The following is a 24238-nucleotide window of genomic DNA, read 5'->3' on the forward strand; positions in this document are numbered from 1 at the left end:
GCATGATCTAACCACTATATATAGATTTCATTATGAAAGAATTAAGTTAATCTGGTTACACACATTGATTTCAGATTTTTAAAGATAACTATCATCTAATTAACTGCATCAATTGGTAATGGAACTTAAGGCAAGGCAGCAACCTACATGATTGAAATAAAAACAAACTGGAAACCTGAGGCAGACGTGCTTGTCTCAAAACTAACCAAAGATCCACATTCTCAAGATAAACTAATACCTTCTAGCACACCCCTTAGAAGTTCCTTAGTGAACTGCCGACAGGAAATTACTTGCTATGACTTATGTATACTTCAGAAATGCTAGCATGGTCAAAAAACGTTGGGGGAGCTGGGTGCCAGTGGCTCACGACTGTAATCCTAGCTACTCAGGAGGCAGAGATCAGGAGGATTGCAGTTTGAACCCAGCCCAGGCAAAATAGCTTTATAGACTGTATCTTGAAAAAAATCCATCACGAAAAAGGGCTGGTGGAGTGGCTCAAGGTGTAGGCCCTCAGTTCAAACTCCAGTACCACAAAAAAAATGTTGGGGGGAGGCTGTTCCATATTATAAGCTTGACTAAAACCTTTATGCAAAACAAATCGTAGGTTGCAGAAATTGAGACCCCAGAAGGTTAGATAAGAAGCTGAAATATTAATATACAGTTTAGCTGTTGTAAAGATTAGTATGCTATCATCTTTCTTTACTGAAGTTGTCAGATATCAAACGTAAATCATGGCTTTCTAGTAAGATACAAACTTGTACTGCACAGATACAAAAACAAAAAAGCCCAATTAGTATTGTGTCAATTATGAAGCAGAACCCTTTAACTAGTTTACTGGTTTATTTGGGACTCATTAATATCAATCATGATAATAAGAGATTGAAGACAAATTATCTCCTTTGCAATGGTTTCCACTCAGTACTGTTCAAGCACCTCAAGCCCCAGTTTCTCAAGTGGTACTTTTTGCCTAGAGTGTAGCTGCAAGAGTGAAAGGGTAGAAGATATTATTCTTAAACAGGTGTGGTTTAAGAACATGTTTCATACTTGTGTGTTCAGTGAATAATCAGTCCTCAGAAGAGAACTGATCTTGTGGTCTTTGGAGAGATGAAAGTCAGAAGGCAGAAAGGGCTGCTGAAATAATGTCTCACAGAAAGTCAAAGGCAAGTCTAAAAACAAAAATTGCAAGATCTGACAACTATAGACATATAGGACAATGAAAAATCAGGTATACATGAAAGTTCCATAAGGGAGTTACAGATTTTTTAAGCACAACAGAAACACAACCTAAGAAAGGCACATTCTCAGGAGAAAATAACCAGACATGATAGTACGCATTACAATAACCCAAGATTCAAAAACATTTCAAGTAGCCCTGCAAACACTCCCCACCAGTTTAAGTTTATATTCTTTTGCAACCAAAATGCCAGGGAAAACATGTTGAAAAAATTAAATGTCTGGTATACTCTTTGCTGCCATGAAAATGAAGAAAAGAAAGTCCTACTCATTTTTGGCAATTTTAAATGCTAGTTTTTATTTACTGATAACTGTGCAAAGGACACCAATTCAATACTGTGTAGTAAAACAGTTACATAAATCCAGTATTAAACAACAGCATATGAGGTAAATCTAAAGTAGAGCACCATGTGCCTTCAAAACTGATTAATATCACAGAACACAACTCAGTTCAGACAATTCTTAAGAAACCTGAAGAACTCTCATTTAATATTAAGTGAGTACCTAGAAGCAAAGGCTCACGGTTTTGTTTTACTTTCTAGAAAAGTGGATATTATTTCAATTTTGAGCAGTTTAATATAAAGTATGATTTCTGAACCAAGGAAACAGTTCATATGATTTATTTCTTTTGTCAATTGGCATCATCACCCAATACAATGTTGACAAGCTGACAGGAAAATAGCTGAATACACTATGTGGCTAGTTGTACATCCATCTCAATTTCCTTATTCACAATTCAAAGTAATATTCCTTTATTTTAAAGGAATATTTTAAATCAAAAATAAACTTAAAGACAGATGCAACAGTAACCATTCTGACCATCTAAACCACTTAAACAGTAACATAAAACACTTTTAAAAAACCAAAATAGTAATAAAATGGCAGTGTAAGAATACATCATAATGCTGAATCTTACATATTCTGAGGTAAGTAATGAGAAGCTGAGTGAGGTGAACCCATATAGCCAAGTGGGCCAGGATTTGTAGCACCATGAATTTGAGAAGAACCACCATATGTTCCACCAACTGGATGCCAGGTGGCAACATAAGGATAATCTGGCATGACAGGAAGGCAAGAATCAAAACCTGGAAAAGGTGGCTGCCCATAGAGATCTGACATTATTGGAAAATAAACTGCTCCATGAGGGACAGATGCAGGGTCAGCATTTGGAAAAGTATCTGAAACAAAGAACAGATATAGTAAACTTTGTTACAAAAAATGCACTATAACATAAATGGATATTCTTGCAGGTAGTAAATATATCATTAACTATAATAAAGACAACAGCAACTACAACAGAAGCACTTTAGATATTAACATATATCTTACCAAAGAAGACATACACATGATAAATATGTGTATAAAAAGATGCTCATCATATGTCATAAGGGAAATGAAAATTAAAACAATGAGATATCATTCCACACCTATTAGAATGGCCAAAATCCAGAACACTGTTAAATGCTGGCAAGGACATGGAGCAACAGGAGCTCTCATTCACTGCTGTTTGGAATGAAAACAGCATTATAGCCACTTTGAAGGACAGTTTGGCAGTTTCTTACAAAGCTACCCATATTCCTACTTTTAGACCCAACAATCATCATCCTTGATATTTATTTACCCAAGAAAGTTGAAAATATATTTCCACACAAAAACTTTCACTTGGGGTCCACATATTATGCTTTCAAAACTGATAGTCTAAGTACATAGATATAACAAAACATCTGAAGGCTATAATTAAATTATACACAATAAAATCCAATTGTCTTTCTTGCTGGGAATCTCATTACATACTCACCATTTGTTGGTGCTTCTGCCTGTGTGCCATCTGCTCTCCCTCCGTCACTGTACAAGTGAGGAACAGTTTGGTCTACCAGAGGTGACTCAGTATAGACTGGATAATTCTCTACATGAAGTTGCTGCTGCTGCTGCTGCTGCTGCTGCTGCATATGTGGCACATAGACCATAGAGTGCCAGTAGTTGTGGTGATAGCACTAGAACAAGAAAGGGCAATAATAGCAAAAAAAAACTACCAGAAAAACTGATTATTCCCTGTTCTTTTGTGGTTTTTGGCAATACTGGGGCTTGAAGTCAGGGCCTCACACTAGCATTACTAGGCACACACTTGAGCCATGATGCCACCCTTTTTTGCTTTAGCTATTTCTCTGAGATTAGGGCCTCCCTTTACGTCTGGGCCAGCCTGGACTGAAATCCTCGTATTTGGGCTTCTTCATGTAGGTGAGATGATGGGTGCATACTACCATGCCCAGCCATTGGCTGAGATGGGGTCTCAAACTTTTTGCCTGGGCTCACCTTGAACTACTATCTTCCAGATCTCTGCCTCTGGAATAACAGGCTTGAGTCACTGTGCCTCGCCTCAGTATTTTTAAAGTAGCATAATTCCTCACTTTAAAAAATGAGCTTTAATTTCCAGGTATTATAAGATTTGACATTTAGAAAGTTTAGTCTCTATTAAAAGTTTAAGATATTTCGTAGCATAGGTCTCTCATATTCAAACCTAGACCATTTGTTTAGAAAAGCATGCTAAGGAAATCAAAGATACACACAAATACCTGTACAAAATGCCATTTCTAGCATCATTTTAAAAAGCAGAAAACACTGAACAACTCAGTATTCAACGATAGGGAACTGGGTGAATAAATTTTTATTTATCCATGATGGACTACAACACAGGCAAAAAAATCATGCTGTTCAGATTTAAAGAAAAAGATACTGCTATTAAGTTAAATGATTAGAAAATTATATCGCATAATCAATATTTTGTAACAAGTAAAAATTAGAAAACTCCAAGGAAATGTATCAAAAAATGTACAGTTAGTTATACAGGAAATTTTGGTTTTCTTTATACCTTACCATTTCCCAAATATATTAAAATGGACACTTTTAATATGAAAAATTATTAAAATATCTATTACCCATTTCCTGATGTTCCTATGATGTAAAAAAATGGAGGACATTTTTCTTGAGATGAGATCTCACTGTATTGCCCAAACTACTTTTGAACTGCTGGGCTCAAGTGATCCTCCCTCCTCAGCTTCCTGAATAGCTAGGAATATAGGCATGCTCTACTGGCTAGAAGAGTATTTTTAAATGCTTTAGTCTAGTGGACTGTAAAACAAAATTTCCACATGTAACTAAAAAAAAACTAATGTAATTGAGGGGGCAAGTAATTTATCAATTCTTAAAACTAACTTAGGAAAAAACAGTCTCAGACAACAAAAACATACCCCAATATTCTTAATTTATAGAGGTGTACTATTTGGGGAAGACAAGTTTAAGGTTTTAGGGAAACTGTAAGGGAATATGAACTATCTGAAAATTATCCAGGAGATTACACAGATTATTATTAACTGTCAAATCCTAAAATGCATCATTGCTTTTTCAGTAAGTATGCCATTTTGTTATATCAGAAGTCAAATGTGTTTCAGGAAAGATGATCCCTGTAAGAATAATAGAACTCTCATGTCAAGCCAGAAATATCTTTCAGTGATATCAAGATATTTGTTAGTATCCAGACCTCTACAACTCAGGAGAGTTGAACATATGAATGTTTTTAAAATACAGATACTTAAATATCTTTGACTTAGTGTGATTACTTTTCATTTAAAATGAAGAAATAATCACAAAATAGTCACACAGGGAAGGGCTGGTATATAATGTTTGAAAATATGAAGGCTAATCTAATATATGCTAATGTGCTTAGAATCCAATTCCCACTCTTCTCAATTTAATAACTGTTTTATAATAAGAGAAACTGAACCCCTGGGAGGCTAATAAAAAACTGACCTATATCAACTTTAGAGACCTCTTAGAAAGACAAATACAATTTTTAGGCCCTCACAGTATACTTGGTTTTTAAAGGTCAAGGGTCTGATTTTTCAAAAACAGATGTTTTGAATGTAGTTTATCAAAGCAATTTTAGTATGAGTCTTACCTGCAATCCCAGATTGAAATAGTACTGCAAAACTTTTGTATCTAAAAGTAAAAAATATTTAGTGATATACTGACATAAGCAATTAGAGCTACCATTTAAAACCTTTTCTAAGCATTAGATATTAATGTAGTTTTCCCATATTAAGACCACTCTCAATTGTAGTTTATAGAAAATGAACACTTCTTTATCTAAGGTTAAATCACAAAATACAAATTTTTATTTCTATTCTTAGTATTAAGCAGATGCTACAGGGATGACATTCTATGAATAACTTAGTCATTTTCTTCCTTATCTCCAAAATAAAATTTTACTACAACTCTACTATGTAAGTAACATTTTTGGGGCTGGTGGTGGCTCAAGTGGTAGAGCAACTGACTAGCAAGTGTGAGGCCCTGAGTTCAAATCTCAGTATAGAAAAAAAATATAAGTAACCACTTTTTCCCTTAGTTACTAGCACTACTGTACAGCACAAAATAATGCTCACTAGTACTGAGATCAGTGATGCATGCTCAAACAACCAGCACATTAAACAATTCATCCTGTTTTTATTTATCATGACTAATGTACTACCACTAGAACTTCAAAGAGAAGTTCTCATTAGTTATACCCTAAGGTGGTAAAATCTCTCCAGACATTATAGAAATTTAATATAATATTTCATAAATGAACAAAAACCACATACATTGGGAAAGAGGGAGCAATCTTAACATTCTTACTTTTTTTGTGTTGCTGGAGATTGATCCTAGGGCCTTCAACATGCTAATATGAGCTGTACCACTGAGCTACAGCTTCAGCCCTGCTCTGAGCATTCTAATTGTATCACCAAATTTATTTTCACTGATTGGCCTGGAATCCACTTAATATTCTTATTTATAAGATAATATAACCTCAGTTACATGAACAGATAAATTCTCAGAAACACATTTCTTAAGCTGTAGTCTCCCTATGCAAATATATTTACCATTTCAAAGCATAAGCTTTTATTTGACTATTATGAGGAAACAGAGTATAAAGCCTAATGCTCAAGTTAAGAAATATGAGAAGAGCAGAAAGAAGGTAAATATAAAAAACATAGCACTATAAAACACCTTAAATAGAAGAAAGTCTAAACAGCCTTGGTTTAGTGATAACTTTTTAGCTACAACACCACTGACACAACCTATGAAAGAAATAACTGACAAAAATAGACTTCATTAAAAATGTTTCTTTTATTGAAGCAGTATTCACAATAGCCAAGCTATGGAAAGAGCCAAGATGCCCCACTATTGACAAATGTATTAAGAAAATGTGGTGTTTATGTACAATGGAATTTTATTCAGCCACAAAGAAGAATGAAATTTTATCATTTTGCAGGTAAATGGATGGAACTGGAGAATATTATCGTAACTGAAGTTAGCCAGGTTCAGAAGGCCAAATGCTGATGTTGTCTCTCATATGTGGACTACAGACCTAACACAAATACAGCAATATTGTGAAAAACAGGTCACACTAAAGGGAAGTCATTAGGAATAAACTTACTAAGGATGTAAATAACTTTTACAAGAACTACAAGCTATTGAAGAAAGAGATTGAGGAAGAATACAGAAGGTGGAAAGATCTCCCATGCACATGGATTGGCAGAGTCAATACAGTAAAAATGGCTATACTACCAAAAGCAACCAACATTTTCAACACAATTAAATCCTAATGATGTTCATCACAGATTGAACAATCTACCATGAAGTTCATTTGGAAACACAAAAAAACCTCAAATAACCAAGGCAATACTGAGTAAAAAGAGCAATGCTCAAGATATCACAATACCCAACTTTAAACCGTATTACAAAGCAATAGCAATAAAAACAGCACAGTACTGGCACAAAAACAGACATGAAGACCAGTGGAACAGAATAGAGGACCTGGATATGAATCCACACAGCTATTCCCACCTAATTTTTGACAAAGGAGCCAAAAACAGGCAATGGAGAAAAGACAGCCTGTTCAACAAATATTGCTGGGGAAAGTGGTTATCTGCCTGCAGAAAACTGATACTAGATCCATACCTGTCACCTTGTACTAGTATCAACTCAAAGTTGATTAAGGACCTCAATCTATCAGACTCGAAACCTTGAAGTTAGTACAGCAAAGAGCAGGGAATACACTGGAAGCAATAGGGATAGGCAAGGACGTCCTCAGAACTCAAAGCAGCTCAGCAACTAAGAGAAAGGATGGACAAATGGGACTACATGAAATTAAAAAGCTTCTACACAACAAAAGAAATGGTCTCTAAATTGAAGAGACCACCCACAGAGTGGGAGAAAATATTTGCTAGCTATGCATCAGACAAGGGATTCATAACCAGAAAATGAACCAATAAAGAAGTAGGCAAATGAACTAAACAGAACTTTTTCAAAGAAGTCCAAATGGCCAAAACACAGATAAAAAAAGCTCACCATCATTAAGGAAATGCAAATCAAAACCACACTAGGATTCCACCTCACTCCTGTTAGAATAGTTACCATCAACACCACTACCACTAACAAATGTTGGTGAGGATGTAGGGGGGAACAGAACCCTCACACACTGCTGGTGGGAATGCAAGCTAGTGCAACCACTCTGGAAAACGATATGGGGGCTTCTTAAAAAACTAAAAATAAATCTGCCATATGATCCAGCAATCCCACTCCTAGGAATATTCTCAAAGGAATGTGACTCAGGTTACTACAAAGGCAACTGCACACCCATGTTTATTGCAGCACTATTCACAAAAGTCAAACTATGGAAACAGTCAAGGTGCCCTACTACTGACAAGTGGATTAAGAAAATGTGGTATTTATGCCACAAAGAAGAATGAAATTTTGTTAGTTGCAGGTAAATGGAACTGGAAATCATCTTAAGCGAAGTTAGGCAGGCTGAGAAGGCCAAAAATCGCATGTTCTCCCTCATATGTGGACTACAGACCTAAAACAAATGCAGTGATATTACTAGACAGGGGTCACACACTAAGGGGAGACCACGCACGGGAGGGGTAAGGCAAGGGAAGGAAACAAGAAACTTGAATGTGTTTGATGCGCTCACTATATATGAAGACATATAGTAATCTTAGACTGGCTGAGGCTACTATGGTTAGGGAACTAGGGAGCAGTGAAGAGGTTTGATAGAGATGAATCAATTTGGGTTGTAATATATATATATACACATGGAAACAACACAAGGAATCTCCCTATATAGCTATCTTTATCACAAACTAACAAAACACTGTGTTTTTCTTATTATGTTTTATGGTTTTTTTTTCCTATAAAATCAGAGAACAAGAGGGGAGAACAGGTTCTGCCCAGAGGTGGGGTGGGGAGTGGCCCAAATAATGTATACATATGTAAGTAAATGTAAAAAAAACGATAAAATAAGATTTAAAAAAATAAAGGAAGGTCACATATGATTTGGGTAGGGTGAATATGGTTGATGTACTCTCCATACAACAACAATGAATATAGAATTTTTAAACTGGCTGAAAACAGTATAGGAAAGGGACTAAGATAGAATGAAGAAAAACAGAGGAGATGAACCAGCTGGGGTTGGGGTTATAATACATATATACATGGAAACATCACAAGGACACTCCCTGTTTAGCTATCTGTAACAAGCAAAAATACCATTTTTCTCTTTTTTAATTCTACAAAATTGGAAAATAGAAGGGCAGAACATGTCCTGCGTGGGGGTAGGGGGTTGGTGGCAGGGAAAGGGTTTAAGAGGGTGACTATGGTGCAAATACTGTGTACACATGTATGTAAATGCAAAAATGATGCCTGTTGAAGCTATTACAGGAATGAGAGAGGGAGGGATAAAGGAAAGAGGTGGAAGGGGTAAATTCAAGTATGATATATTTGACATATTGTAAGAACGTCTGTAGATGCTACAATATACCCCACCCAGCACAACAATAAAAAATATTAAGATATTCTTTTGCAAAAGAAGCCATCAAAATGAAAGAAAAGACAAAACCACAGACTGGGAGAAAGTATGTGCAGAAGAGATTATCTGATAACCTTTGTTATCCAAAATGCACAAAACTCTTAAAACTCACAATAAGAAAACAACCAAATTTAAATATGAGCCAAAGACCTTAACAGATACCTTATCAAAGAAGACATACACATGATAAATGTGTATAAAAAGATGCTCATCATATGTCATAAGGGAACATATTCTTACTCTTAGACCCAGAAATCATCATCCTTGATAATTACCCAAATGAGTTGAAAATATATTTCCATACAAAAACTTGTACTTGGATGCTTACAGCAGTTTTACTCATACTTGCCCAAAGCTGGAAGCAATTACGTTGTCCTTCAGAATATGAATGGATATATAACCTGGGGTAGATCCAGACAATTACCATCTAAGGTTCTAAAGAAATGAGTTAACAAACCATAAAAGTCATGGAGGTATCCTAAATTATATCACTAAGTGAGAGAAGCCAATGTGAAAGGGCTATATTCTATATGATCACAACTATCTGGCATTTGAGAAAAAAAAATCAAAACTTACGGAGCTAGTGAAAAGATCTTTAATTTCCAGAGGCTGGAGGAAGGTGGTGTGAATGCATGGAGTACAGGGGACTTTTAGGGGTGTGAAAATATTTGTATACTACTACACTGGAGGACACATATCATTTTATATTTGTCCAAACCCATGAAATGTACAATATCAATTAACTATGGTCCTTGGTCAATAATGAGCACTGTAGGTTCATCAATTATAACAAAAGTATCACTCTGATGAGGGATATTGATAATGAGAGGCTATGCATATGTAAGGGTAGGTAGCTTATGGAAAAATCTTAACTTTCTCAATTCTACTATGAACAGAAAACCAATCCACAAAATCATTTTGAAGTGCCCAATCACTGGTCATCAAAATGGCTAAAATCAAAGACAACGACAACACTAAGTGTTGGTGAGGATGAAACAACTGAAATGTTCATACCATGCTTGTGGTAATGCAAAATGTTACAACTTTGGAAAAAATGTTTGGCAGTTTCATATAAAAGTTAAACATACACCTCTCTCTGACTCAGCAATCCTACTGCTAGGTTTTTGCTCAAGGTAAATAAAAAAAAAAAAAAATATATATATATATATATATATATATATATATATATATATATATATATATATATATATATATATTCACAAACACGTTTGCAAGAATTTTCATAGCACCTTTATTTATGATAGCCCCAAACTGGAAATAGAAGTCTATCATAAGGAGAATGGACAAACTGTGGAATACTCATACAATGAAACAGTAATCAGCAACATAAGCAAATGTACCACTAATATAATGTAACAACATGGATGAATCTCAAACACGTTTGTGCCCAGTTTCTATGAAGAGTACACACTATACTGATTCCATTTATATGGAATTCTCAAACAAGTAAAATTAATCTAAGATAGAAAAACAGCAGAACAGTGGCTATCTGTGTGAGAAATGGGTATGAACCCATAAAAAGACTGGGAAGGGGCATAAGAAAACTTTGTGAGATAATGGTAATGTTTTATACCTTGATAGGGATTTGTGTTAAAACTCAGTGTTCATTGAAATTTCGTGCATTTCTTTGTATGTATACTCTACATGAAAAGAAGAAACTAAATTACTGAACCGTGGTTCACAACAGGTATGCAGAAGATTTTACGTTTTATTTTTTTACTTGACACATAATAATTGCAGATATTATGGATTACAGCATGATATATACTGTATAATGATGAAATCAGGCTTTTAAGCATATTTATCACCACAAACATTGATCACTGCTTTGTGGTGCAAACATTCAAAATACTATCTTTTACTTATTTAAAAATATACAAAATAGTTAGCAATAGTCACCCTACAGTGCAAATAAAACAGAACATGCCTCATATCTGTAATTTTGTACCTATTGACCAATCCTTCCCAGCCTTTAGTAACTACCTTTCTATAAGATCACCTTGTTTAGATTCCACAAATGAATAAGATTGTGTGGCATTTGTCTTTACGTGTCTAGTTTATTTCATTTAACATAATGTTCTCCAGGCTCATCCATGTTGCCACAAGATGACAGGAATTCATTTTTTATGGATAAATAACATTCCATTGTTTACACATACACATTTTCTTTGTCCATTCTGGGGAATGCTATTCATGTTTACAGTTTATTTTTGAATACACCAAAACCAGGGATTATTGGACACAGACATGGCTGGAGGGGAAGATGAATAAACATGTGATAAAGTATAGCTAAACTTTAATGCTATCATCTCAGTGGTTGACATTTGACTATTCATTGTAAAATTCAACATTGATGTATGTCTATTTTCCTAATAAAATGCTGGAAAATGCAGAATCAGCATGATGTGATGAGTGAGTATACCTTCAGCAAAAGTAGGTAATGGAGGGGAGAAAGTAAAGAGATCGGGGTTTAGATATTGAGTAAATTAGGTGGAAAAATAACAAAATATTAACAAAATATAAAACCAAGAAGATTCAATGTTTTGTGTGTGGCCTGGAGAAAAGACGGAAGACAAAGATAAGGAATTTCATTACAGACATTTTAAGCTTGAAATAAGAGTTTAAAAGCTAAGTGAAAATGTATAGCAAGTACCTAGAGACAAGTAACTTCCAAGATCAAGACTAGTTAAGTTTAGGAATCAACTACATATACATAATAATGAAGTTTTATGGTAGGGAAAAACAACAGAATGGAGTTGGAAAAAATCTTGGTGACCACCTTAGGATCTGGAAAAAACTAAAAATAAAGCAATAGCTTCAAAAAACAAGAGAATGTTATAGCCAGAAACTAAGCATACCACAAACAACTCTTAATTATGATTCTCTTTTGTACAATACTGCCCAACTGAGGGGCAACAAGTCTCAAAATATACTTACCTTGAGGCAAATCGCTGCCACTTGGGTCACAGGAATAAGGTGGAGGTGGTGGTGGTAGGTTTGAAGCCTCTCCTACCTCATGATGTGGTGGAGGAGGAAGAGGAGGTGGTGGTGGTGGTGGCGGCAGAGATGCTACAGCAGCAGGAATAGGAGCAGAGTGGTATGGATAGGATGGTGAAGCCATCACTAACAAACAAAAACATAAAGTAACAATGCACAACTGTAACACTTAATAAGCAGTAGCTCATCTTACTGCTTGTGTGTGCCCAGTATGATCAAAGAACTCTTAACTCTAACTTAAAAACAGGATACTTAGCTTAATGCCCAGTATGAATTTCAAGATGTTTTCAGGAATCTATATTATCAAATTATAAGATACAGAAGGAAACAGAGACTAAACTGGACTGATTACAGATTTCAGCAACTGCTGAAGATCTTCTGGTAGCATCTGAGAAATACAGGGAACTCTAAACAACAGCTCCCTTTTATGAGGATATATTAGTTGTACAGGGAGGGATTTCACTGTGACATTTACATATGTGCTTATAATGTATCTTAATTAAATTCACCCATCCAGTCTTCCTCATCCTCCCTCTTCCTCTTAGAACAATTTCATCAGGTTTCATTGTTTTATTTTCATACACATATACAAAGTACAATGACACCCTTCTTCACCCTGTTTACCACCCCCCACTGGTACCCACTCCCCGGAAAAGACTTATCTTCCTGTCCTTCATTTTTTAGTGTATATTGATTGTTCAAGGGGGTTTTGCCTTGGTATTTCGCACAAGTATATAATGCACTTTAATCAGATTAGCCCTATTACTTACTCTATCAACCTGCTTTCAAACAATCTAAAACACAAGAGGCTAGCTACAACAGTTTATCTTTTTAACTCTCTATACCTGTTATTATAGTTTTAGAACAGTACTCATTTGGGAGTTTTAGGTTTTGACATGAAATTGAAATATAATTGTATAAACATTAATCCTCTACCATGATAAATGAAACGATGTGGCTCCAACCTAGCAAAAGTGTAAACACACATGTAATATGCCAGTTAAACCAGTTCAATATCTGACAAATGATATAACCTTCAAGTTTAACTGAATCATTTTAGCCAATTTATAAAGTATCAAATTTCAACACCATGTCAATTGTGCTATTATTTAAACTACAGGAAGCACAGAAAGTTTCATCTCATCATTTGATAAAGGACTAAATTCAGAGATTGAACACAACTGAGTTTAATATAGGTTTTTGTGTTTTGGTTTTGTTTGAGATGTTACTTGCTATGGCTGGCCTTGAACTCTCTATCCTCTTGACTCAGTGCTGTAATTATAGGTATGAGCCACCATGTCTGGCTTCTGAATTTAGTACAGGAACAGTCCACATAAGCTAGATTTGTATTGTGGTAATTTAGCAAGAGGTAATTCATACTGTTCACATTTACTGACAAATACTAACAATATATTCATTTATACCTTTTATATGGTTACAGGTTAATAGGAGATCTCTGTTATAGTGATCCCATTTTTGTTTTTTCCTCCTAGTTTTTTAAGCTGTATAATAGTTGTACAGGGAGATACACTGTGATATTTACATATGTGCTTACAATATATCTTAGATTTATGCCCTCAATCATTCTCCCTCCCCTCTTCTTAGATCAATTTCAACAGGTTTCATTCTTCTATTTTCACTTACAAGTACAAAATAAACCCTCATTCACCCTTTTCTTATGCCCTCCCCACCTCCCACTAGTACCCACCCCTGATAAAGACTTGTTTCACCCTCCTGTCCTTCACTTTTTTAAGTGTATACTGATAGTCCATGGGGGTTTTGCCTCGGAATTTCAGGCATGTATATATTCTGCTTTAATCAGATTACCCCTTCCATTGCTTACTCTTTATCACCGTGCTCCCCTATTATTCAACAGCTTACAATGCATTGTTATATTTTATTCATATATAGATGAAATGCTTCAGTATTTTTAATTCTCTTAACATTTTCTTTCCCTCTCCCATCTCCTGTAGTTCCCTCAGTCAAACCCATATATATATGGGTTTGTGGGGTTTTGTGTTTTGTGTGTGTGTGTGTGTGTGTGTATATATATATACACACACACATATGTGGTCATATATGTGTTTACATGTACACTTACCTTATAGGTCTAGCTTCCACATATGAGAGAAAAGATGCAACCTTTGACTTTGAGCCTGGCTTACTTCACTTAACATGATGTTCCAAAATGTGATGAATGACTTTTGGGATACGATAAAACAATTCTCTTGATTGTGTGGTAGTTACGCAACTTAATGCATTTTCAAGACTCTCAGAACTGGGCCCCAAAACTGAGTCTTACTGGATGTAAATTAAACAGCAAATTTTAAATTTTTACTTGAGCGTTTTGGAATTTTGACACACATTCAGAAATCCCTATTTTAAGAAGCAGTGGTTCATGCTTGTAATCCTATTACTTGGGCGGTAGAGGTTAGGAAGATCATGGTTTGAGGCCAGTCCTAGCAAAAAAAGTTAGTGAGACCCTGTCTCAGCAAATAAGTCAGGTATGGTGCTATTCACTTTGGGTCTCAGGTACGTGGGAGGCTGTAGGTAGGAGGAATGTGATCTAAGGTCAGCCCCAGACAAAAATGTAAGACCTTACTTAAAAAATAAAGGGAAAAGGCAGGGGGCTGGGGGCATGGGTGAAGTGGGTACAACACCTGTCTAGCAAGTGAGGCCCTGAGTTCAAACTCCAATACTTTCAAAATGCAAAAGAAATGTCTATTTTTACAGCTTTAGAAGAACTCAATTTTCAGAACATCCTCCAATACACTATATTTATAGACTGTTTTATAAACTAGCTTTTCTAACAAAGCACTGCTCTTATTTCTTTAAAACTAGAACTCCAAAACAAATCACATTTTTATAAAAGTGAATGGAGTTGAAGACACAGGATGTGATTATGATCACTAGGTAGTAGACATAGAGATAGCTAAATAATCATAGGCCTGAGAGAATCAGTGTAGAAGAAGTATGAAGGTTATTCATAACTAAGCTCACAATCCTTATAAATGTATGATAAAGATGATGCTTGGTATCTGTAGGTATATGGTCCCAAGGAGACCACCACTGAGAAAAACCATGAATGGTCAAGATGCATAGCATTCAGTACTCTTTAAATTACTCAAATTTACCTATACCGTATGTACAGTAGGTGTGAGCATTCATAATTTGGAACGACATGGAGTAGGCTACAATCCTGCCACAAAATTATTGTTGTACACATTAATACTGCTTACCAAAAGCTAGATCTTAGTTCATGCTCTTTACTGCAAATATTGTAGATGCTTGATTTATTTTTCCCATACCACCACCCAATACTAAAAATATGCAGCCTTTCAACAAATTTAAAATTTTAACATTATCACTTAAGCACATTATATATACTTTTTGGCTTGGGAAGATTATCATAATTTTACCTTGTTTTGGGGGCACCATTTGCTTTTGGGAGAAATAGTTCAACAAAATTAAGGGCAGGGAAACACTCAGCAGATTGCACAATGATTTAAACACAACTGATGATAATGTGGGACACATTGAGAACCTCTCTATATCAACTCAGCTATGTAATGTACATACAGGAATTCAAATTTTTTGTTTTTGAAATTTCTTTTGATTTTTTATCAATTTTTTTCATGCTTGGTCAAAACTGTATGTAATATTTTTCTGTGAATAAGACAGGTTTATTGTACGATAATAAGCCTGTTAAGAAAAAGCTTTTATAATTTCCAGTAGCTCTAAGGATGCAAGAGCATCTCATTCTGACTTAAGGGATCCATAGGCTCACAGGGAACAATGAAAATAAAATTTTCTAAAATATTAGTGAAAATTAACATAATGTATTACCCCCTGTTCATGTAGCTGCAGTCTATTTCAGGACATTTTAGAAGAAAACATGAATCTGTATAGTAAGACACTGCTTCTCCAGAGATAAAAAAGCAGTGGGTGGGCAAGACTAAGGAGTCTCAAAGAGGTACTCCAGTACAAAATTTAAGGGCCCACCAAAATTAATGCAAAAAGATCCAATAAAGACAGATCCAATTCTGCACTTTCACGACCCTTGAGAGTGAATCCTTATTCAAGTCACCCTAGGTTTGTCCCACAGATCCTGACTTTATTTAACATTTATACTTTGTTCATCATAAATTTTTATACTAATCTTTACCAAATTTAAGAGTTTGAATTTGACAGGATTTAATGCCTATGAGGAGACTTGTTGTGAAGACAGTCATCATATCTAGTTACCAAGCAGGTTAGCGGTAACTAAAAGGAGGAAGGGAGGGACCTGCTACAGATGTAAGTGAATAAAAAATGAGAAACTTGTCCTGTTTCATCTAGGGGATTGACATGAACACAGTCAACTAAAAGGCAGCCAAATATAGAGAAATAGAATTACAGGTGAGATTCAGAAGTGATTCAAAGAACAAAAAGTAAAATAAATGAAGGTCACAAGCATTTTTTTTTAAAAAAAAAGAAACGTGACATTAAAAGGATAAGCTTTCAATAATTCCATGTAAACAAAACGTTACAATGCTTAATTCACCTGTTATTTATATTTTTAAGACCAGACTCTGTTGTAAGAGACAGATGATGTTTTTCCCTGTATTAGTTGAAAATAATAAAACCAAGGTCTACAATGACATTTCCAATTAAAAGTTTCTACTGTAAACATTTATTGCATGCCTTGTTCCAAGCACTGGATAAAGCAATAAAACGGATACAAAGTAATTCTAATGTTTGACTCAATTAATTATTTTAAGATGAACACTATCCAGGTCAAGAAATCAAACTTTGGGTGGCCAAGTGGCTCAACTTGTAGAGCACCTGCCTAGCAAGCACAAGGTTCTGAATTCAATTCCCCTCAGGGCAACAACAACAAAAACCCCGAAGAAATCTTTGTCTAACCCAAGGCTACAATATTTTAGACTGGGGCATGGCTCAAGTGGTAGAGAGGCACAAGGCCCTGGAATTCAAACTCTAGTACAACAAAAAATAAAAATAAAAAAAGAAAGAAAACTTTGTCAGCTACCCCAGAAAAATTTCCATTTGCTCCATTCTCAATCACAGCTATTTCCCTGTCATTGTAATAAACCACTGCTCTTTAACAGTAATCACTTCCTTGTGGTTTTCTCCTTAGTTTTCTAACCCTAATGTACATCCATAGACAGTTTTAAGTCTTGTCCATCTTTAAAATTTTGATATATTTTGAATCTCTTTTAACTTTTTGGTCCTTCTTCCATCTCTTTCATTTCCTAAGTTTTTCTTTTGAAGAACCTATGCTCTTTGACCTGCCAAACTTCCCACAGTATGGATTTGGCTGATTATATTCTCATGGTATAGTTTAACAAGTTCTGTATTTCTTGCAAATAGGCAGCTTGATCTAGGGTACTGGTTCAGACTCAGGACTGATTCCTTTGGCACATCTATAAGAAGTATCTGACTGTCATTGCAATCTGTATTAGTCAGCTTCCTATAACAAATACATGATAAAATCATCTTATAAAGAGAAATGATTTATTTTAGCTCACACTTTTAGAGATTCAGTCCCTGATCTGGAGGCCCCATTACTTTCTGGGCCTGTGGTGGAGGCAGTATATCATTATGAGAGCATGTGGCATAGGGAGCTGCTCATCTCATGGTAGCTGGAAGTAAAGAGAAGAGAAAGGGGCAGGGTCCCACTCTCCCTTTAAGGGCATTTCCCCAATGACGTAAGACCACCCTCTATGAACCACCTTAACGTTTCCACCACCATCCAATGTGTAAACATTTGAGGGACATTCCAGATACAAACTATAGCATAATTTTAAAAGCTATTAACGTCCATTCATCCAATAGGGAATTCAAAATGATTATATACTGTCACTTTTTTTTTTTACTAACTACTAAGAATACTATTATAAAGAGACATTTCCCCCATCTACTGTTTGGTTACCTATTGGTATAGGATAAAAGCTTAATTCTTTCACTTTATTTTCTAGTTAACAAAAAACAAATTGGCTTCCTATCATCCTATTCAGATAACTAAGTTTTAAAATATCCTTATGAACCTGTAAATTTCACTTACTTGTCATTCTCTGACCTACCCTATCATTGTTGAGGCTCAATCTGTTCCATGTTTAGTCAGTGGAAACCTTTTCAAGATAGCTCCTGATAGCTGGGTCCGGTGGCCCATGCCTATAATTGCAGCTACTTGAAAAGTAGAGATCAGGAGGATTGTAGCTTGAGGTCAGCCAGGAAAACAGTTAGTGAGATCTCCATCTCAACAAATAGACAGGGCATGGTGATATGTACCTATAATCACAGTTGTGCAGGAGGTATAGACAGGAGGACTGCAGTTTGTATTGAAAAATAACTAAAGCAGAAAGGGACTGGGGGTGTGGCTCAAGTGGTAGGGTGCCTACAAACCCATGAGGTCAAACCCTAGTACTGCCAAAAAAAAAAAAAAGATAGCTCCCTATTCTTTCTGACACGATCCCAGAATTCTTTGATAGCTTCTTTGCTATCTATCAAGACAAGACTATCCAGGCTTATTTTGAACAATGCCTGCTTACACCTGTAATCCACCATTTCTCTAAAAGCTATTTTTTTCCAAAATGATAATTGGTATTTTAAGACCTCAAAAAGTGGGTGCTAGGGACACTTATTGCTTCTGAACAGATGTAGAAAATATACATTTATATTTAAAGATAAAATACCTGAAGTTCATATTGATATTTCCAATTCAAATTCGAGGCAATGAAAGCTTTTATTTAGCCTCTTTCATATGTCTGTATTACCTTTGTTCCATCCTGAAAGTACTGATCCACAAGGACAGAGGATAAAATTAAGAATTTCCCATAATTACTCATTTGTTTTAGTGTATAGTCCCAGAATAATCATCTGAGTATCTAGATAAAAGAACCGGATGTAATTATTGAGCATTAAAGTGCTTTGCATATGTATTCTCAATTTTCCCATTTTTAAAAAAATAGCTATATCTACTTTGTCCAAGCGTAAGGGTATTATACAGTATATTCTCAACCTCCTGGCCATTATTTTGTCTTAATTTTCCAGGTAATTATGCATTTCATACTTAACTCACTTCTTATGCTAATGTCTTTTTTTGATAGTCTAAAATTCAAAGCTCATTCAACACAAGTATTGTGTTAGTACAAATATTCTGTGTTGTTCAAGACAGTAACTACTAGCCACATGTGGCTTTGAGCACTTGGCATGGGGCTAATGTGACTGATGACTAAAAGTTTATTTAACGGCAATTGAAATTTACATTGCCACAAATGTAGTGGCACTCAAATATAGTGTTTACCTTGCTTTGCAGCACAGCTCTAGCAAATTCTTCAGGAAGGCTCATGGGAATAATATTCTCAAATTCTTACATGCTGTCCCTTTATTGAAAATCAGTTTGGCTGGATACAAAATCTTTGGTTCACAAGTTAATGCAACTTCATTTTTTCTAGAATAAAAGCACTGCTGTGGAGGTAAATTTTCTCTTATTTCACAGGCTCTTTTAGCTAGATTCTCAAAGGACTTCCTTTTTCTTTAAAGTCCTGTAATTTTATTAGAATACCTTGATGCTGGATATTCTCAGGTATGCAAGGTGCCATTTCAGTATGTTTCAAAAATTTTAAAGCCATTAAATTTCAATGAAGTTTTTAAAATTAAACCTCTTCATATTTGTTCTATTCTTCTTTAAGGAGTATCATCAGTATTGTATCTCCTTTATCTAACTTGAACATGCCACTTTAAATTTTTAGCTGATGTTTTTCAATTTTAGATTCCCCTTTATATCCTTATTCCTCTTAAAGCATTATCTGTTGTACATATTTGCCCAGGCTCTTTAAAGTCTTGACCTTCTTTTCTAAATTCTGTCTCGTATGTTTTTTCTAATTCTGACTTCTGTTATTCTTCAATTTTTTTTATTATTTTATTAATGTCTTTACCTTACTTTGAAATACAGTTTTTAGCTTGATGACTTTAATTTTGCTCAGTGGGTACATTTCTGCATGGTTTCACCATCTGTATGGGTATTTTGGTTTTTTTTCCTTAAGATATCTGTCTGTACACAGTATTTGAACATAATGTTTTACTTCTGTTTACTTTTGTATGAAATAACTTTTCATGAGTTTAGAATAAGGTGGGGTACATGTGGCTTTTCTAACTTCACAGAGCTCTCACTTACTGATTTTGTGTAGTGTTCAAACACATGATTGCTATCTAGAATTCCTTGGTGCTGATCTCATCAATTTTAGTCTCAATCCACTCATTTCTCCATTCTGACAAATTTTGAGTCCACTCCAGCAGTTTTTCCTTAGTAAGAAACACTATCCTAAAAGGGAGTCCTGGCAGGTCACTTCTGAGAGTTCATAGTGGCTTAACTGCTTTAAGCCTTTCAGTCCTTCTGTCAAGTGCCTCATGCAGTTAGTGTTAGACTGATCAAATCCCTTCCCAGTTTTAGATGCAGCTTCCAAACTGGCCAGCCCACTTTCCAGTGGATTCTTATTAACTCTTTTTGGGTTCTTCTATTCCCTGGTCCATAAGGCAACATTTTCTCTACTTCTGTCTTCTCACACCCATACATACCTTGATATCATATAGGTTTTTTGAATAGTTGTTTTTCTCTATCTGCTTAAATTAAGGGTTTTAGGAAGCTATCATGTCACCTAGCTTTGTTGCAAATGCTGTCCATGAGTTCTATTTTGATAATTCCATTTTTATATTGGGACTTACACTGAAAAGCTAAGTTGTTGTTGCCATCACTTTTCCAGAACTCTGCTGACTCTTTTAAATTACATTAGCTCATTAAAATTCCACAACTACTTTATGAATTAGTACTATCAGTACTCCCAAGCTCACAGACAAGAAAGGTATGATATCTTGTTTAAAATTACACAATTAATAAGTTGTAAAACCAGAATTTTAACTCATCTCTCTTAAATTTTAGAGCCTAATAGTCTTTATCATGACATTATCAGGGCAATGATTCATTATATAGGAGTACAACTTTTCAGAAAATTTATTCTATAAAGAAACATCTGTCAATTATTATATAATAAAACTTAATTCAGTTTTAGAAGCAAGTCCTTTAACTATTCAGTGAGTAGCAAAATGACAGGCACAAAATTTTATCAGAGTCAAGTTTATAAGAAAAAATTGAAGTCCTAATTCTCAAATCTCATGGATTCCCCAATAACAGAGCAACCTAGTATTAAGTAAGTTAAACAAACTTAATTCTAGAAATTAAAGTAATCCTATCTGATCACCAGAATATGTACATGTTCATGTTCATCATTAGGAGAGGCTTCCAAAATAAGCAACTGCTAATAAATTACCTGGCTTGCTTTGCATAGGTGGAGATACAAATAGAGGCTGTACAGAATTCTGTGAGGAAACTGATGAGGTACTACTAGCTTGATTAGCTGCTGAACAGTTAGATAAGACTGGAGCTGGAACATGACTGGCACTGGAAACTGCAATTGTTGTAGAATTTCCCATCACCTACAAGAGAAATAAAGTTCAGAATTCTTAAGTTTGGTTTCCGAAACAGTATTAATTTCTTATCTGATCCTAAATTTCAAGAAATTATAATTTGTGCTAATAACTGAAATGCTGAGAAATCAATCTTTACATATACCCTACGTAGGAAGGTTATTTCTTTTAGGCAATCCTGGATTACTTTAAGAGCTTTTATTTTTCCGAAAAGGTAATACATTAATATAATTTTTAAATGAAGTATCAAATTGTACACATGCAAAGTTTCCTTCAAACCAGTGTCCTCCATGAATATTGTTGCCAACTCCCAAAAAAGATAACCTCTGGGTTTACTGCATATTATTTCAGAAATCTGTAATGTATGTTCATCTTTCATGTGTATACATTTTCCCACATAAAGGTGTATTGCACTTTGTGTAACTTCATGACTTCGTAAGACCACAACTCCTTAAAAGAACAGACTATTTTACTACAACATACAGTATTTGGCTGTGAATGGAGATAATCGATAAATGGTATTATGTTCTTCTTGAACACACTATCCTCATTGGCAGCCTTCATTTCCTTACCACCCACGGTAATGTAGCTGCTTCCCATTCTGATCCTCTGAAACTGCATTCAAAATCACCAGTGGACTCCATGGCAACAAATTCCAGTATGTTCTTGTTAATCCTTATGTTGCTTGACCTCTTGGTAGCAAATGACACTTGACTACTCCTTAAAATATTCTTTCCAGAGCTTCCATAATATTACACTCTCCTTCTTTTCCTACTTCTATGACTGTTTCTTCTCTTTCCTTTTTTTAAAATTTGGTGATCCACAGGCTTTGTTCTAGATGCTCTTCTCAATGTCTTCTTTTTCCCAGAATAATCTTATTCACTCTATGGTTTCAACTACATTTTTCTGTCAACTATGCATTCTAAAGAAGAGCTTTAAATTTAACTTTCAGTAAATCAGATCACCTTGACAAGTAATTTATTATTAACTCATTATATAAGAGGTTCACAGTAGATCAGCTATAAGTTCAATGCTAACACATGTAACATTGTCTGAAACACAGTAGATGCTTAATCAATTTATTGAATAAATTTATTAATCATTGTGCCAGGTACTAGAAGATACAATAATACTTGAACACAAATAGCTGATTGTAACTCTGATCAAGGCAAAGAAAAGAGAAAACCCATTTTTCTCTGTTCATATCACTATGATTGCTTGGTACTTTACCTTGTGGGGATAGTTGTATGAGGTAACTGTGTCCTGAGGAGACATAGAACATGGTCTTCGGTCCTGAAGAGACTTTAATACATACATAAATATAGTTGAATAAAGGGAAATCAAGAAACTGAACAACACATCAGTAAATTACCTTCTTTGTTTCAATATCTAAAACTAAATGAAAGTGATCTATAATGAAATCATTCAAGTTTGAAGTGACTATTTTGAGTACAATGCCTCCTAAAGGTATCGCTCTAGTGCCTGATTTAGGTCATTGCTGTTACCTATCTACAGAGATCCTCATCACATCCAACTATAGACAAACTAAAATTTAAACACTTTCTCAGTGACCTTTCTTGCCTGAAAAATTTAAATACAGTAGGACTAACAATAATTTTGATACATGAACACCTTCTCTCTGAAGATGGAGCTTGGGACAGGAGTGTGTTAAGAGGTTGGTAATAGAACCCAAATACTATTTTCCTCACACTCAACCTGTCTTTTAAAAAGTAAAAATGATTTCAAAAGGCTCAGAATTAAGCATGACACAATGCCATGGCAACTAGGAACACAGAAGTAATGAGGGAAAGTGATCACAGGAAAAAACAAGAGAGATTGCACTGTGAAAAAATGAGCCCCACTTAACATGGACCTAATACTGCACATTTCCAAAGTTTGTGTTTAAGTATAACCAAATCTCCTGCTAAAACAGCAAAAATTTGCTCTGGCTCAGAAAGTCCTTTGTGAATGCTTAAAAACAAACAAAAACTAGAGATGGATTTCGTTTAATATTGCTCATGGAAATAAAAAGCAGAAAAATGTTTATGGTTTCTTAGAGTGTTCTGAAATAAATTATTATGGTTTCTTAGAAGGTTCTAAGACTGGAAATCTTTACTCAAGTCTGATATTGGCATACTCACCTCAGAATACTATGAAAAAATTACTTATGTTTCTATGGATTTGGTGACTGAGAGGTGGGAGTGAAGCATATCAAAAAGGAACATGTGACAAGTGAAATTATAGGGACAGAAATAAAATGTCTAATAAATTATAGGGCCAGAAATAAAGAAATAGTGAGGTTTTATTTACATTTTTATTTGAATGGCTATATCAGGAGGTAGTATAAAAAAGCATGTGATATGAGACTAGTAATGGTGGGGTAGGAAAAATACACTTTTTCTCTAAAAGAGACAAAGTAAAGGAACAAGAAAAAAGGAGAAATGAATTTATCAAGAGTTTTCATCTCCTTCTTAAGTTGTATTGCCTGAACAAACAAAATTTAACATATAAAACTGCCAAAGTTAAAAGTAATCCTAATTAGAAAACAGAAATAGTGGTGTGGCTCAAGTGGTACAGTGCCTGCTTAGCAAGCAC

General features: G+C 34.9%; 1 protein-coding gene across 1 annotated transcript in view; it reads right to left on the bottom strand.

The window, feature by feature from the left end:
- Positions 1 to 1504: 1504 nt before the first annotated feature.
- The window catches only part of Alg13 (ALG13 UDP-N-acetylglucosaminyltransferase subunit), a 68752-nt gene continuing 46018 nt past the window's right edge, over positions 1505 to 24238 (bottom strand). The window contains 6 exon segments of the mRNA XM_074063342.1: positions 1505 to 2411; positions 3032 to 3227; positions 5189 to 5229; positions 12098 to 12283; positions 21487 to 21652; positions 22874 to 22945. Of these exon segments, the coding sequence (XP_073919443.1) occupies positions 2146 to 2411; positions 3032 to 3227; positions 5189 to 5229; positions 12098 to 12283; positions 21487 to 21652; positions 22874 to 22945 (927 nt within the window). The 3' untranslated portion in view covers positions 1505 to 2145.

Source organism: Castor canadensis, chromosome X (assembly GCF_047511655.1).
Source record: "Castor canadensis chromosome X, mCasCan1.hap1v2, whole genome shotgun sequence".
NCBI lineage: Eukaryota > Metazoa > Chordata > Mammalia > Rodentia > Castoridae > Castor > Castor canadensis.